The 13,936-nt window shown below is 41.8% G+C and overlaps 1 protein-coding gene across 5 annotated transcripts in view; it reads left to right on the top strand.

Moving 5' to 3' along the window:
• plce1 (phospholipase C, epsilon 1) overlaps window positions 1–13,936 on the top strand; it is a 418,731-nt gene that overhangs the window by 69,942 nt on the left and 334,853 nt on the right. For 4 of the 5 annotated variants that reach the window (XM_041209226.1, XM_041209227.1, XM_041209225.1 and 1 more), the window contains exon 2: window positions 3,871–5,523. The exons of the other annotated variant lie outside the window; for it this stretch is intronic. In XM_041209226.1, coding sequence (XP_041065160.1) covers window positions 4,249–5,523 — 1,275 coding nt within the window. In that variant the 5' untranslated portion in view covers window positions 3,871–4,248. The remainder of the gene's footprint in view (window positions 1–3,870; window positions 5,524–13,936) is intronic. 5 annotated transcript variants of the gene reach the window in all.

Raw genomic sequence — 13,936 nt, 5'->3', positions numbered from 1 at the left:
CATAATGTCTTTAAGTGGGCCGAGTTAACCTACTTTCCACTCGCGCTCCATCACAATCCGGATTTTCATCCTCCGTCTATGTCGGAATAAAGCCGGCAGGGATTTAAAAATGGCAGGCGAGAGCCAATTCTGGGATTTCCGCCCCCATTTCTATCATGTGGGATTTTTATAGCCACGGAACAAGGGTGCAGGTAGCAAGCAGTTTCACCCTGACTACTCCATTCTGGGGGTGAGCATTTTAGACCCCCACCTTCTGTTTTCATTGAGTTGGGGCTGTTTTGATAGGATATGTGGTTCACAGCATCTGAAAAGAGTTCTGAATCATGGGGGGGAAGCCTATTGTGGAGTTGGGCCTCTTTTGATAGAAGTTCAAAAGTTATTGACAATTTTACATGTCAATCATGAGATAGGTTAAATATGTTTTTAATGCTGCTTTTAATGATAGAGCTTTGTTTAAAATAAAGCTAAATGACTTTTCAATTGGCCAGCATTGAGAAAATATTCTGATGCATTAGAGTACTTTTGCCAGTCGATAAAATGCTCTTCTACATGCAAGAGAATTGAGATTAAGATTATCATGTGTCAATTTTCCCCTGTGATTTAATCTTTCCTTTTGATTGACAGTTCAATCATCGGTTTAGCCTTTGAAGTGGTGCAACAGAAGAGCAACTGTTTCACTGCTTCAAAAGGATTTAATGCATTCTAGAGGCTTTGTTGACATGGCTATGCTTTGGAATCCCATTATGAATGCTAGGTTGAGTTCCATTCGCCACTATTAGATTCAACAGGTGATGTTAAGACAGAGTTTTTAAGAGGACTGAGCACTGTTTTGATAGGTTTATGAGCAGTTAAGAGGATTGTAGTTTTTAGAAGAAGTTTTGAATGGCTGTTTGTTTATTTTGACAATTTCAGGAGCACTTAAGAGGATTAACTTTTTTCTCCAAGTCGAGGCTGTTAGTTCTATGAACCCCTAAGAGGATTAAAGATTTTTGAAGCGATTTTTGATGACTCTTTGTTTATTTTGACAGTTTTATGGGCATCTCAAAGAATTCCCAATGTTATATAGAGCTCATGAGTTCTGTCCAGTGTGGATACTGGGTGAGTGGGCATAGAGGATATGAGGGGGCATGGGCTGTATGGAGAAGGCTTGGAGCAAATGAAGGGGCCACGAGGGATGGGGGGGTGCATAGGCGATAAGAGGAAGAATGTGGAGTATGGAGAGGGAATGGAGTGGATGGAGATTGTGGAGAGTGAGGGTTAGGGTGCATAACATTAGAAATGTCCCAGTAAATGAAGGGGGCCCCTTCTAACCTGCCAATCTCAACATCCACCCATCTCAGGCCTGCTTCTGGAGGCAATGGCCTCAACTCCAGTCTGTCCCTTCCACCCCACAATGAAAATAGCACGGAGGAGGCACTGCTGGGAAGGAAGTGTTGTACAACAGTCTCAAAGTTCCTTCTCTGAGGATGAAAAACCAGGCCAATGTTTTTGCTCCCCAAATAAAGGAATAACTTTGCAGAGGAAAGAACTGTCATTTATATGCCACCTTTCATGACCTCGGGATGTCCTCAAGTGCTTTAGAGCTGATCATGTGTTTTTTTTTAAGTGTAATCTCTGTTGTAATGTTGAAAAACAACAGCTGATAGGTGGAATCTTGAGAGCTCTGAAAAATAATCAAGTTCTGGGTCTTGATCCTACGCTGGCTATTGAGGTACCCACCTGGGGGACCTCAATTGGTCACCTCTGGATCAGCCATCCAAGTAAGGATGGTTAGCGAGTTCCTAAGGCTGAAGACTCTGCGGCTTTGGAAGGACAGCAGTACCACCACCACCATGGGAACTGCCATTGTCTGAGGTAGAGCATGGGGAGGGTGCCTCTGAAGAGGTTAGAATTTAGTAAAATATGTAATGGCCGCAGCTATCAAGTCACCCATCCACAGAACAGATGATAGCCTCGCCAAGGTCTGCTGATGGCTGTGGCTCTGGTAAGGGAGGGTGAATATAGGCAGCTTTGCAGGCCCCCACCTGCCACCTCCCAGGCACTTGTTGGTCTTAGGTCACCCACCGAGGGCTGTCTCTTCCTGGGAAGATCCCAGTGCCATCCCCAGTCAGCCCACAAATGGGCCATTAATTCTGTTGATTGGCTGCCCACTTATGTCTGGTGGGCAGCCTCTACCAGTAGTGGGAAAAGGAAGAAGCCAAGCATGGAGCCTTGGGGCACAGTGAAGCTGACTGGACAGGTAGAAATTTGTATCTTAATGTCTGTTTTTGTGCTTTTTGATGGGAGATAAGTGGCTGGAAAGGAGGATTAACTACACATGGAAAAAGATTTGAAAATTTCTGAAACTAAAAGATTTTACATTCCATCAAGCACACCCCTTCAATTAAATAAACAACAATGTTAGTTCACCAGTCAATGGGCAATCATTTCATAAAGCATATGAGTCTGGAGTATCTGCTAGGCTGTAGTACAATTCACCAGAATTGGCCAAGCCAATGCAAAAGATCAAGGAATTTCGAGTGCAAGTGATGTCCAGTGCAAATTGAGTATTGACTGTTTTACACTGGTTTAAAAAAAAACATGGTGCTGGGTGCTGGTCCTCTTCACATAACTCACCATGTCCTGGATTAAATTAATCACCAAAGTGAGCCTTTGCTAATTGTGCCCATTTGAGGGCCTTTGAGGAAGCTCAAAATTAACGTGGTTATTTTAGTTGCAAGGACCCTAATAGGCACCTTTTTAAAAAGCTTTTAATATTAAAAAATATTTAATTCACTTAAACTGACTGCACCCAATGTAATTGTTAAATGATTCTATATAATTAAAGTCATTATCCATTATTTAAAATCAGGTCATGCAGCAATGGTGGACGAGATTGATAAAGCATGCTTTGTTTTAATGGTGCATCCATTTTTAGCTGTATTACTAAAACTGAACAGGTTATCACCCTTAAATACCCTAAATACCCCATATAAAAGTTGACCCATGACTTTTGGCTTAAATTTTTGTAATTTTTTATAAACCTCATGTAAAAGTCGACCATAGTTTTTCAAGGATTGAAGCCATGGGCTGTTCTGCCCCTCTCCTCTCCATCTCTGCCCAGGACTCCTTCACACACTAACTGAAAAAAGATGACAGGTAGAAGGCACTGTTCAGGAAAGCACTTCTATTGATCTGCTTGTCTGCTGGGAGCTGCTTGAACTAATGCTTCACCAACATCGATATCGTGGACAGCCCAAATCACAGCACTCTCCCGGGACAATAGCGGCTGAACAATCTCCAACCTGGGCTTGGAATTAAGTAATGCAATCTATCCAACCGTGGCAGACCAGACCTCACCAGGGTACACCCATCCATGGTATAACAACAGGACGAGTAGCTGGCCAATCAGTGCACTTACCGCGATAGCCAATCCATGCCCAGGATGCTGTGTGGGCCCAAATCAAGCACACACACAAAACCCTCAAAAGATATTACTGATGTAAGAATTGACCCTTAACCTTTTGCCAGTAAAATTCTCAGAAATTTGACTTTTACACTGGTATATACAATAGATCAAGGATTTTTTTTCTTTTAAGCAATCTGCAATCTTTAAAAAAATATATAACGTTCTAAAATGCTGCCCAATTGTGATGGGGTCATCATAGGTTTTGCATTTGAAGATACACAAATGAGGTTGAGTAAACTTTAGCAAAAATTCAACTGGGAGAACTGGCACAATTTGTGCCTGAATTGCCAGTTGCGTCTGAAGTGGAAACTCTCCCTCATATAATACAATGCTCCTTGTTACCATTCTGTTTTGGAAGATGTAAACTTTCTAGGTAATGTTTGTAAGGCTTCACATTAATCTTTTTCCTCCTTGTTTTGCAGAGAAAGGTAACCTGAATTTGGAGGCTGATCTGGAGTAAACCATTTTATTATACTACAGTGCAACAAAATACTTTGTCACCACGTTACTTGTAACATCCATCTTGGATGAATTGGCGGGGCTGGAATTCCAACTGCTTATTCACAATAAAGGATCCCTAATGTGCTGAGCAGAACACTTCTTATATTGGACAATATTTGAGAGTCCAGCTGCTCTCACTTTAAACGTCATTGTTCTCTTCTGGGCTTTATCAGCTGGCAAAGTTTTTCTGTTCTTAAGACATTTGTGAAGCGAAAAGCTCACTTAGAGTTCCGCTTTCTCCCTTTTCCAGAACTTCACTAAGGAGATTTCCAGGCATCCGTCACTGTTCAGGCCATGCTATGACAGTCAAAGAAAAGAATCAGAAGAATATTGACTGTTGCTGTTTCAAGATGACCTCTGAAGAAATAGCTGCTTCTGTGTTTGCGACCATAGGGCCAGGAAAGATGATATCAGCCCAGTCAGCTGAAGATGAAAATAGGCTGAGTAGTTCAGGCTGTGATAAAATAAGACATGTTGTCGATGAAGGAATACTGGATGTGGATCCAATGTCAATCATTCAGGGTCCTCCAGAGGCTCCTTTAGAGTTGCAGGGTATGCTGCCAGTGATGTCTATAGCACAACTGACTGCAAAATACAATGCTAAAAGTGCAAGAGAATTCGAGGATAGCGAAATGGGGTCTTCAAGCTCAAAAGTGGGACATGACAATGTAAACAACTGCAAGTCTAGCCAGGGAAATTGTAACTCCAGCCTGTTTTCGGATCAATCACCAGAGAAACTTAATAAATCATGGCATTTGCAAACCGATGAAGACATGCACTGGAAGCCCAAGAGTTTCCCCTCTTGCTTGGGAGGAGGGATCAAGGGAAAGGATAAAGATTCAACAGAGGAAAGGTCTTCAATAGAGCTGCCATCATTATACAACCAAAAGGGAATGGAAGACAATTATCCACACGGTGCTTTGGAGATAAAACACCATGTCAGCTGTGAGAATGAAAGGTACCATGCATTTTGTCCTGGCCAATGTTCACTGGGGACTTCAATTTGCAATGTAGAACATAACTATCGATCCCCACCCTTTAGTTGTACATCAAAAGCGCTATTACAATTTCGAAAGGACTACGTTGCTCAAAGAGTGCACAACAATAATGATGGCTGCCCAGGTTTGCATGCCACACAGGTTGGATTAGGCAGACTGCAGAGAAAGCTAAAGGAGAAAACCTTAACTGATAGGTCTGAGGGAGGTCATTCGATGAACCGATTTTCCATGAAACCTTCCGTTAGCTATCCTGAAGATTTAGGCAATGGCTTTGAAGAAGGGACGGGTGATGAGTTTGAACGAAACAAAAAGGAGCGCTCTACCTTGCTGTTTAGAAGATACAATAAGAATAACCGAGAGGTGAAGAAATCAGTTTATACTGGATCCAGGGCATGGACAAGAAGATTACCATCGGGCTATATAGGTGCAAAGGCCAGGAAGGCCATCAGCCAAAAGAAGAACATTCATCTTGATGCCAAACTTCCTAGTGTTCCTGATGAGAAGCTGATGATATGTCAAGCTATGTTGCTGGGAGATGACTGGGTTCATTCCTGGACCAATTCCAGCAGGTGTGAGGTAAGATATCTGTATACAGTGGTGCTCAAATTTGTTGTGTTTTGTTGTGTTTGGGAAGAGATGCAAAGAATCCAGTTGCTCATTAGACAATCTACACTGAGGTGTTGCTGCAAAAGGTTTGAGGAGTCAATGCTTGATAGTAATTAGCCTCACTGGCTTGAGATGTTTCTCCTTGTCCATGCAGGTCAATTCTAGTGCAGGAACTGAAAAATAAATGTCAGCTTGGTCTTCAAAAATTCCCATGCCTGAATCTGTCGTAAAACACACTACGTGTATCTGAACAGAGAGCTCAAATGACTAACCTTAATCCAGGCTTGCACACGATTTAATAAACAAATACTAAGTATAGTGCAGTTATCTTTTGCTTTTAAAATATCTACATTTTATCATAAACACTTGTGTAAATACTGAGGTAAATTGGGAGTATTAGTGTAAAATGCATGTGAACACCTTAGCAGTGACTGTCTAGGAATGTTAAACTTGCAGCAATTGTTTATTATAGGCTTGGGTTTGAAGGAATTTTGAATTAGTTCCACATGTAATGAAAACTTGTTTTGTGAATTTCCCAGTAATTTATTCCTTTATCCAAGTAAAATAATCTTTGTCAAAAACAGAATTACCTGGAAAAACTCAGCAGGTCCTGCAGCATCGGTGGAGAAGAAAAGAGTTGACGTTTCGAGTCCTCATGACCCTCTTTTCTTCTCCGCAGATGCTGCCGGACCTGCTGAGTTTTTCCAGGTAATTCTGTTTTTGTTTTGGATTTCCAGCATCCGCAGTTTTTTGTTTTTATTTTTAAAATAATCTTTGTGTTGGGTAGGAGGAGGAGTTTGGTTTTTCTGATGATAACTCACTCACTCTATCAGCATAACTGAATTAATTAGTAGTGAGTTATCAACATAACTTAGTACTAATTAATTCAATTATCAGCTTAACTGAATTAATTAGTAGTGAGTTATCAACATAACTTAGTACTAATTAATTCAATTATCAGCATAACTGAATTAATTAGTAGTGGGGAGAGAGGGTGATGAAGAGAGTCACTTTAACACAGTTTAAATGAAAATTATTAACAGATCACAGAGTGGGAATGTTCTTTATGTAATTGGGTTTAACTCCTTTCTTCCATTTGTATCCAAAATTGATTATAGTTGGACTTTCTGTACTAAAGGAACACCTGTTAATATGTATTTGATTCCTGGAATTGTAAGAGAATGTGTGTTGCCCTTGTATTGACCTTTGCTTGTTGGTGTTTTTTCAGATTGTATCCCACCTGAACTAGCACAGTAACTATGCTGAGTAGCTATTGTTCATCCATATTTACATACAGGGCTACTTGCCTTAGAAGATTGATCTGAAAGATTATACGCAGGCCTGATCAGCTTATTTTGCAACTACAGAAAGGTCATTTGTTGGATTTTTTTGTTTAGGAAGAACTGACTCAAATATGTAGAAATTATAACGGAAGGCTTTACGAAACTGCAGCAAACAGTTTTTGTGTTGTTTAGTTACGTTAAGTTTGGACTTCAGATATCTGCAAAGGCTCAACTGATTCTGCTTCGCAGGATGGTGAAGAGTTTCAGAACTATTTTAAAATGCTGTATTTTTAGTTTTTACAGTAAAAACAAGTATTAAAAAATTTCAGAAATGACCCAACCAAGGGAATGGGTAATTTGAACAGAATTAAACTGAGAGTTAACACCCTATCCAAAGTTTACCAAGTCGGGTTTCCATTCCATTCAGCACCAAATCCACCTGGCTGAAGTCACCAGATGAATAATCTGGACCCCACACAATCATGTTCTGAATTCCAAGCCCTGCTAATCCAGAGGTGAGAGAATTACCTGTTGAACAGCAGACATGAGACAAACCTGATCAGTGCCACACAGACCATAATCAGGAAAGGCAATGTACAATATGCAAGTGTAAGGCTGTTTAGCAGTGGAAGTTGCAATATTCCAAATGTTGAGACACTCTTAAGGTAGCTATAGATAAAACTATAACCACACTGCATCATGTCATGGATCTTTTGATATCCTCAATGGATATTGAGGTGGAAAGTGCCCCTTTTCCCAGCACTGGTATATTTTCTGAGCAGAGAAACATCAAGTAAAATTGTCCATAAGTGAAACAAAATGTGTTAATTTTAGCCTGCTACAGCCAGTATTTTAATGGAGAACTATTCTTTCTTGAAGGGGCAAATGTCATCCACGAAGCTCAACATCTTTTCCATTGGTTCAATAGGATGCGGCAACGTCCCTGTGATCTATACAATACAGTAATGACTGGACAGAGGCAGCAGTAGATTTTATATCAATAATTTGGCCTTATAACCAGATTGAGCTCCCCTTCTCTCTACACTCCTAATGTCACTAAACAAATTTGAACTTTACTTTAAATTTCTTGCCTCTGTTTTTCATTTTTGGAATCTATTTTGAATGAAGATAAGAACAACATATTGTATAATGGTTAGTGGAGTGTAAACACACTGTCCTTCTCTCCATAATCTTAATGTCACTGAACAAATCAAGTTTGTTTCTACTTTGAACCAGTCTGTTCACATTTCTTGCCGCTATGTTCCATTTTGGAATCTATTTTTAATAACAATAAGAACAATACATTGTATAATGGTTTGTGGAGTGTAAACTAACTGTTGTATGAATATTTCAAAGACTAACATGATTGACTGAGGACAGAAGTGACAGCTCTGAGATAGCTGCTTTTAGGATGGGTGCAGCAGTAACACAACAAACCTTTATCTCTCTTCCCTTTGCTTGCCACTTTTTATGGTCTCTGTCCAATGTTTGTGAGTGTAGTTATCTGAGGGGACCTCAACTATGCATAAAATGCAGTTATGTGATGCAACTGACATGAACTTGCTATGCTCTTGTCAAAGTAGAAACTTAAATGTTTTCCTTTCATAAAAAAATGAAGTAGGATAATTTTTTTCAAGCGGGAAAATTGATTATTTATCATTCAACACCACTTTAAAAAACAATTGCCCATACTTTGCTTAAGGTTTCAACTGTATGCTACACATCACCAAGATGCTAAGATTTTGTAGCCAATTTTAACACTGCTGACCCAATGGGAACAGTGCGGGCGTAAAGTTAAGATCAGGTTTGGGAACTTTCCCCAGTGTTTACTGCATAGCCATTTTACAAGGCAGTTTTTTGGTTTTGGGAACTAAGTTCAATGATGAAATCGTGTTCCCCTAACATCGTTCAGGTGCACATGCCATTTTAGCTGTGGACCAACTAAGGGCTGTAACATTCCTGGGCTTGCCAGTGAAATGTGGCAGCAGGGTTTCATCAAGGCCTGAAGAGGCCCAGATAAGTTTTGAAAATATTTTTTTTAAATGGTTCCTTGTGGGACAAGAGGAGCATGTGTCGATTTTTCACTGCGCTCCATATCCTACCCGCTGGTTTTGGGTGGGGTTGACATTGGGAGTGGAAGTGAAGCCGGAAGTGAGGCTTGGTAGTTATCAGGAAGGCCTGATTAATAGCCCTCAGTTAAAATCAATTCCCTTATTCTTCCCTCTGTGCAGCTAACCACTGTAAAAAAGGGCTGGCAAAAGGCTTCAAGATAAGCCTTGGCAGGAATGAAAACCAATAAGCACACAGCAAAGTGATCAATGAGAAAAGAATGTAATTTATGTGAATGGACACTTGCTCTGATATTCACTGGCTATTCCAGAGCTCAGCCTGGTTTCCTTTCATGTCTCATCCCCCTGAATTTCTCTATGGTCCTGTTGAATTATTTTTATTCACATATTGTAGCAATGATGATTCATGGCACAAGGTGACCAACTCTGGGGTGGGTGAAAATGAGGGATATCTTGCTGGAGGGGCTGTGGTGGGGAGGTGTGCTGGGGGCTGATGAGGCTGGAGGAGCCACTGGGTAGCAGTGGAGGGTGGTTGCTGCTGCCACCCTTGCCCCTCAGGCCTGCTCGGACCTCCTCATCCCCTCAGGCCTGTCAGACCCCCCTGTCAAAGGCCTGTCAGACCTTTCTTCTGCCTCAGGCCTGCCTAAGCATCACTGGGCCTGTGCCGGACTCGACTTCACGGACTCAGGCCTGAGAGTGCCGCTGCTGCCTGGACACCCACCCCCACCCCACCCCATCTTCCTCTGCCACTGGACCCCTAATGCCAATGCAACAACCTGCCTGCTGAAGCAAGATAACTCTGAGGAGAGTGCTCCCATGTGGCTTTTTGGACTCCAGTATACGCATGCACACTATGCTGTCTCTCTGGACTGTGCAGTAGCACAGTGTACATATGCAGACACCAAGATGCCTGCACGGTGGCAAGACAAGACCTTGGGCAGTCTCCTCGCTCACTGGGAAATGGCATCCCAGGAAGCCCACACCCATGGGAAGCCGAATACCAGGACAATTATGGAAACTCTGGCATGGTTGGTCACCCTGTCATAGCATGTACAGCACAAAAGAGGTCATTTATTCCATTGTGCCTCTTTTTGATAAAGCAAAACTAATTAGTCTCACCACCTTACTCTTTCCACAATGCCCTGTCCTTTTTTTCCCTCCAATTCCCCTTTGAAAGTTACCATTCAATCTGTTGCTACTGACCTTTCCGGCTGCATAGTCCCGATTGTAGTACTTATTAAGCAAAAATGATTTCAGTGGCCATTTTCTTAGTGGAGCCTTTAAGCCTATTGAATCGAATGAAACTGATTTATTTTGGATATAAATATGACCAACATTTCTGCTAATTAAGAAGGCCAATAGCTTGTTGGCTTTTATTGTAAGGGGATTGGAGTACAAGTGCTACAATTGAATTGGGCTTTGGTGAGACCTACTTGAAGTACTGTGCGCAGTTTTGGTCTCCATACCTAGAGAAGGATATACTTGCACTGGAGGTAATAAAGCAAAGGTTCACGAGGTTGGTTCCTGGGATGAGAGGGTTGTCCCATGATGAGAGGCTGAGTAAATTGGGCCTATGCTCTCTGGAGTTTAGATGAATGAGAGGTGATCTCATTGAAACATATAAGATTCTGAAGGGTTTGACAGGGTGGATACTGGGAGGCTGTTTCTCCTGGCTGGGGAATCTAGAACATGGGGGCGCTGGATTTTATGTCGGGGTTAGTGGATCAATTACTCAGGCCAATTGGCCATTAAATGGTTAGAGTTGGGACTTCTACCCCTCAACAACAGCAAGTTCCACCTTAACTGTCGGACAATCAGAGGCCGGTATATCTCCAATATTGGCAGCACCACCGGCAGCAGTGGCCACCTAGTACTGCAGCAAGGCCTGCAGGAAGGTGTGCTGTGCTGGAGCTGGGACCAGAGCTAAGTCTGAGGTTCTTGCAGCCCTGGAAAAGTAGGAGAGGGGTTGGTATAGATAAGCTGGGGAATGGGAGGAATGAGGGGAACCAGTGTGGGGGAAGACATTTTGGGGGGCTCTAAGGAAGCACTCCTCACACCATTTCTCACCCCCCCCACCCTGGTTCCTGGTGCTGCCCATGGGAGCACTGCCTATCAGCTCTCCCATCACTGGTAAAATTGCAGCAGGGTGGCCTTCATGCTATTTCATTGCCCTCCCACCTGTCAACCCACTGCCAATGTGCCAAAATTTCAGAGGAAATTAGAAGTTGTTTAAGCTTTTCAAAAGCATTTTTCTGGTCCATGTTCCAGCACCACTGTTGACCCTGTCTCAAAAGGCTCATTAACCTCTGCCAAATTTGGTCGGAACTTGCCCACTTGCTTGGCCATCCTGAGGATACTCTGAAGCTGAGTGGTGTTCCTGTGTAGTGGAAACTGATAATTTTTATTATTCGTGGGTCGATTGTTATTCCAGAGGTCCGCACTGTGTTTTGAAATTTGATCATATGTTTGGCGAACTCATATTTTTCATTCAGTGTTAGGCCTGCATCCTGTAAGACACTCAGGATTGCTCAAACTCTACTGTCATTCTCTTCTCTTATGGAGCCATGTACAAGTATGTCATTCATAAGGTGTATTACTGCTTCAGTGTCTTCTAGGGTTTGAGGCATTGTTCTCTGGAAAATCTCAGGACCAGACACAATTCCGAATGGTAACCTATTAAAGCAATGATGACCAAATGGTGTTATAAGAGTGGTCAGCAATCTGGATTCTTTGTCCAGAGGCAACTGCTAAAATCTGCTGTTTGCATCTTATCTAGTGAATAGAGTACTCTTGGCTAGTTTGGCAAGACTCTCAAGAACTGAGGCGTTTGGGTGGATCGCATGTTCCACTGATTTGTTTAGTTGAGTTAATTTTATGCAGATTCTAATTGATCCATTTGGCTTGGGGACTGTAACCATTCCCAAACACCACTTTGTTGGCATAGTTAGTGGTGAGAGAACTCCTTGCTGTTGCATCCTCTCAATTTTACCCTTGATTGGTCCAAGAGTGGGTGAGGGATTTCCCTCACTGTTAAAAAAAAGGCAAATTGGTGTAACATCAGCTCAGGGTGATACGGTACTTGGTCTTTAGTTTCCCTAGGTTGGTAAATAATTTTGGAAATTGATTCCTGGATGTATTGCTGGAGTGCTCATCAGCAACTTCATCCAGCTTCAATCTTAAGCATGCCTTTCCACTCAGTAGAGAGCATTCTTGATTTTGAATGACATATAGAGGTTCAAAGATTCCCCTATCAACTTTGTCACGAGTTGGCCTTTGACTTTCAATGTAATCCCACCTGGACCCTGTAGTTTGATAGATATGGGTTGCAATGTCATCTGCTTGAGCTATGTGACGTCATCTGAGAAAACAGAAACACCTGCTCCTGTGTCTAATTTAAACTCTGTGGAGTGTCCATTTACTTCAACGTTAGTACTTCAATATATATTTGCAGCATTGTTTAACTCTTCTAGGAAGGATACTTCCTTTATTTGTAGCTATTACACTTCTTGTATGTGGCTTTGGTTTAAAATTTTCTCCCTCGTCTTACAGGTTGTCAGCATTTTTAAACGAGTGTTTTTAGTGGCCTTGGCTCCTCCTGCTGGACACTCTTTTCACTTGTGCCTGCCACACCAATGATATTTTGAGATAGCAGTTTGGCCCGCTTTTGCCTGTTTTGGCAGGCTTGGGCTTTGGCATGCTTTCTTTTTTATGACTTAAAAATGGAATGGTCTCACTCAATCGTCTCCCTGGGATCTCTGCTTCTCTGCAAACAAAACCCTATTCTGTTTTCTGAGCTCAGTTTGCTTCATGATTTGTATTTATTTTGTTAATGTTAAATTCTTTCATCTGCAAGGGATCTGATCATGCTCCATCTAAGACCCCTACATGAATTAACTCGTCCCTTAAGATTCCATAATTTCAGTTTCCTGTCAGCCTGCATGGTTTGTTAATGAATGAATGTTTTTGCCTGGTCTTTGCTTCTCTTGTTAAATTTAGCCCTTTCGAATACTAGATTCCGACGGATGCTGAGATATGAATTGAAAGCTTGCAGGACGAAGTTGATGTCTCATCAACCCCCTGCCTTGCTATCGAGTTGTCAGCAATAGATCCAATTGCTTAATGTAGTATACTGACCTGGTCTTTTTGATTTTTTTTTGTGTAAGCTAGAAGTGGTTCTGTACCTTGTAAACCTCTTTCCCCAGTTGTCCCAGTTTTAGGCCTGTTGCAAGCATTCAGGGCTCCAAAATAGTTCTGGGAGTAGTAGTGTGGATTCCATGCTTCTACTGAGTCCTGGAATTTTTCCTGCTTCTATGCTGCTGCTTGTTGCTTCGGGTCTGTGCCCACTGATGCCTCGGTCTGTCTCTCAACTTATATCTGTTGCACCCGTGATGCTCTGATTCTGTGGCGACTGTCAGATTTGTTCCTTTTGTCCTTCTTTCAAAGATCTCTTGACTTTTCAAATCTGTAGTTTCTTTTTAAAGTTTGCTGAGTCTTTTACTCACTGTCCACTGCCACAACTGCTGCCAACATGCTTCATTGAGTAGTTGAACTCGAACCCCCAGTTGGGGTCAACTGGGTTCTTTGGGGCTTGTCTATTCTCCCAAAGTAAGCTGATCGAGATTTTAGTTTCTTAAAACCATTACTCTTTATTTATATTTAGAATGTACGTATTGGGTACTCTTCTAGAAGTTGGAACTTCTCCGTCCAGATCTCTCTGTCATGTGATGTTACATCATCATTACATCATCATGTGCTTCTGATGTTAACCCTTTACTCTACAAGTACCATGTACTTAAATTCAGGCTGACGTCTAGTCCAGTACTAAGGTAATGCTGCGCTGTCAGGTGAGATGTTAAACCAAGGCCCCATTTGTCCCCTCAAGTGGGCATAAAATATCCAATGGAATTATTTTGAAAAGCAGGGAAGTTCTCCCATGTCCTGGCCAATATTTATCTCAAGCAGTATCACTAAAACAGATAATCTGATTTTCACAGTGCTGTTTGTGGAGGCATGCTATTTGTAAATTGGTTG

This window comes from Carcharodon carcharias, chromosome 17 (assembly GCF_017639515.1).
Source record: "Carcharodon carcharias isolate sCarCar2 chromosome 17, sCarCar2.pri, whole genome shotgun sequence".
NCBI lineage: Eukaryota > Metazoa > Chordata > Chondrichthyes > Lamniformes > Lamnidae > Carcharodon > Carcharodon carcharias.
The sequence above is the reverse complement of the archived record's forward strand: the minus strand, read 5'-3'. Positions and strand labels throughout refer to the sequence as shown.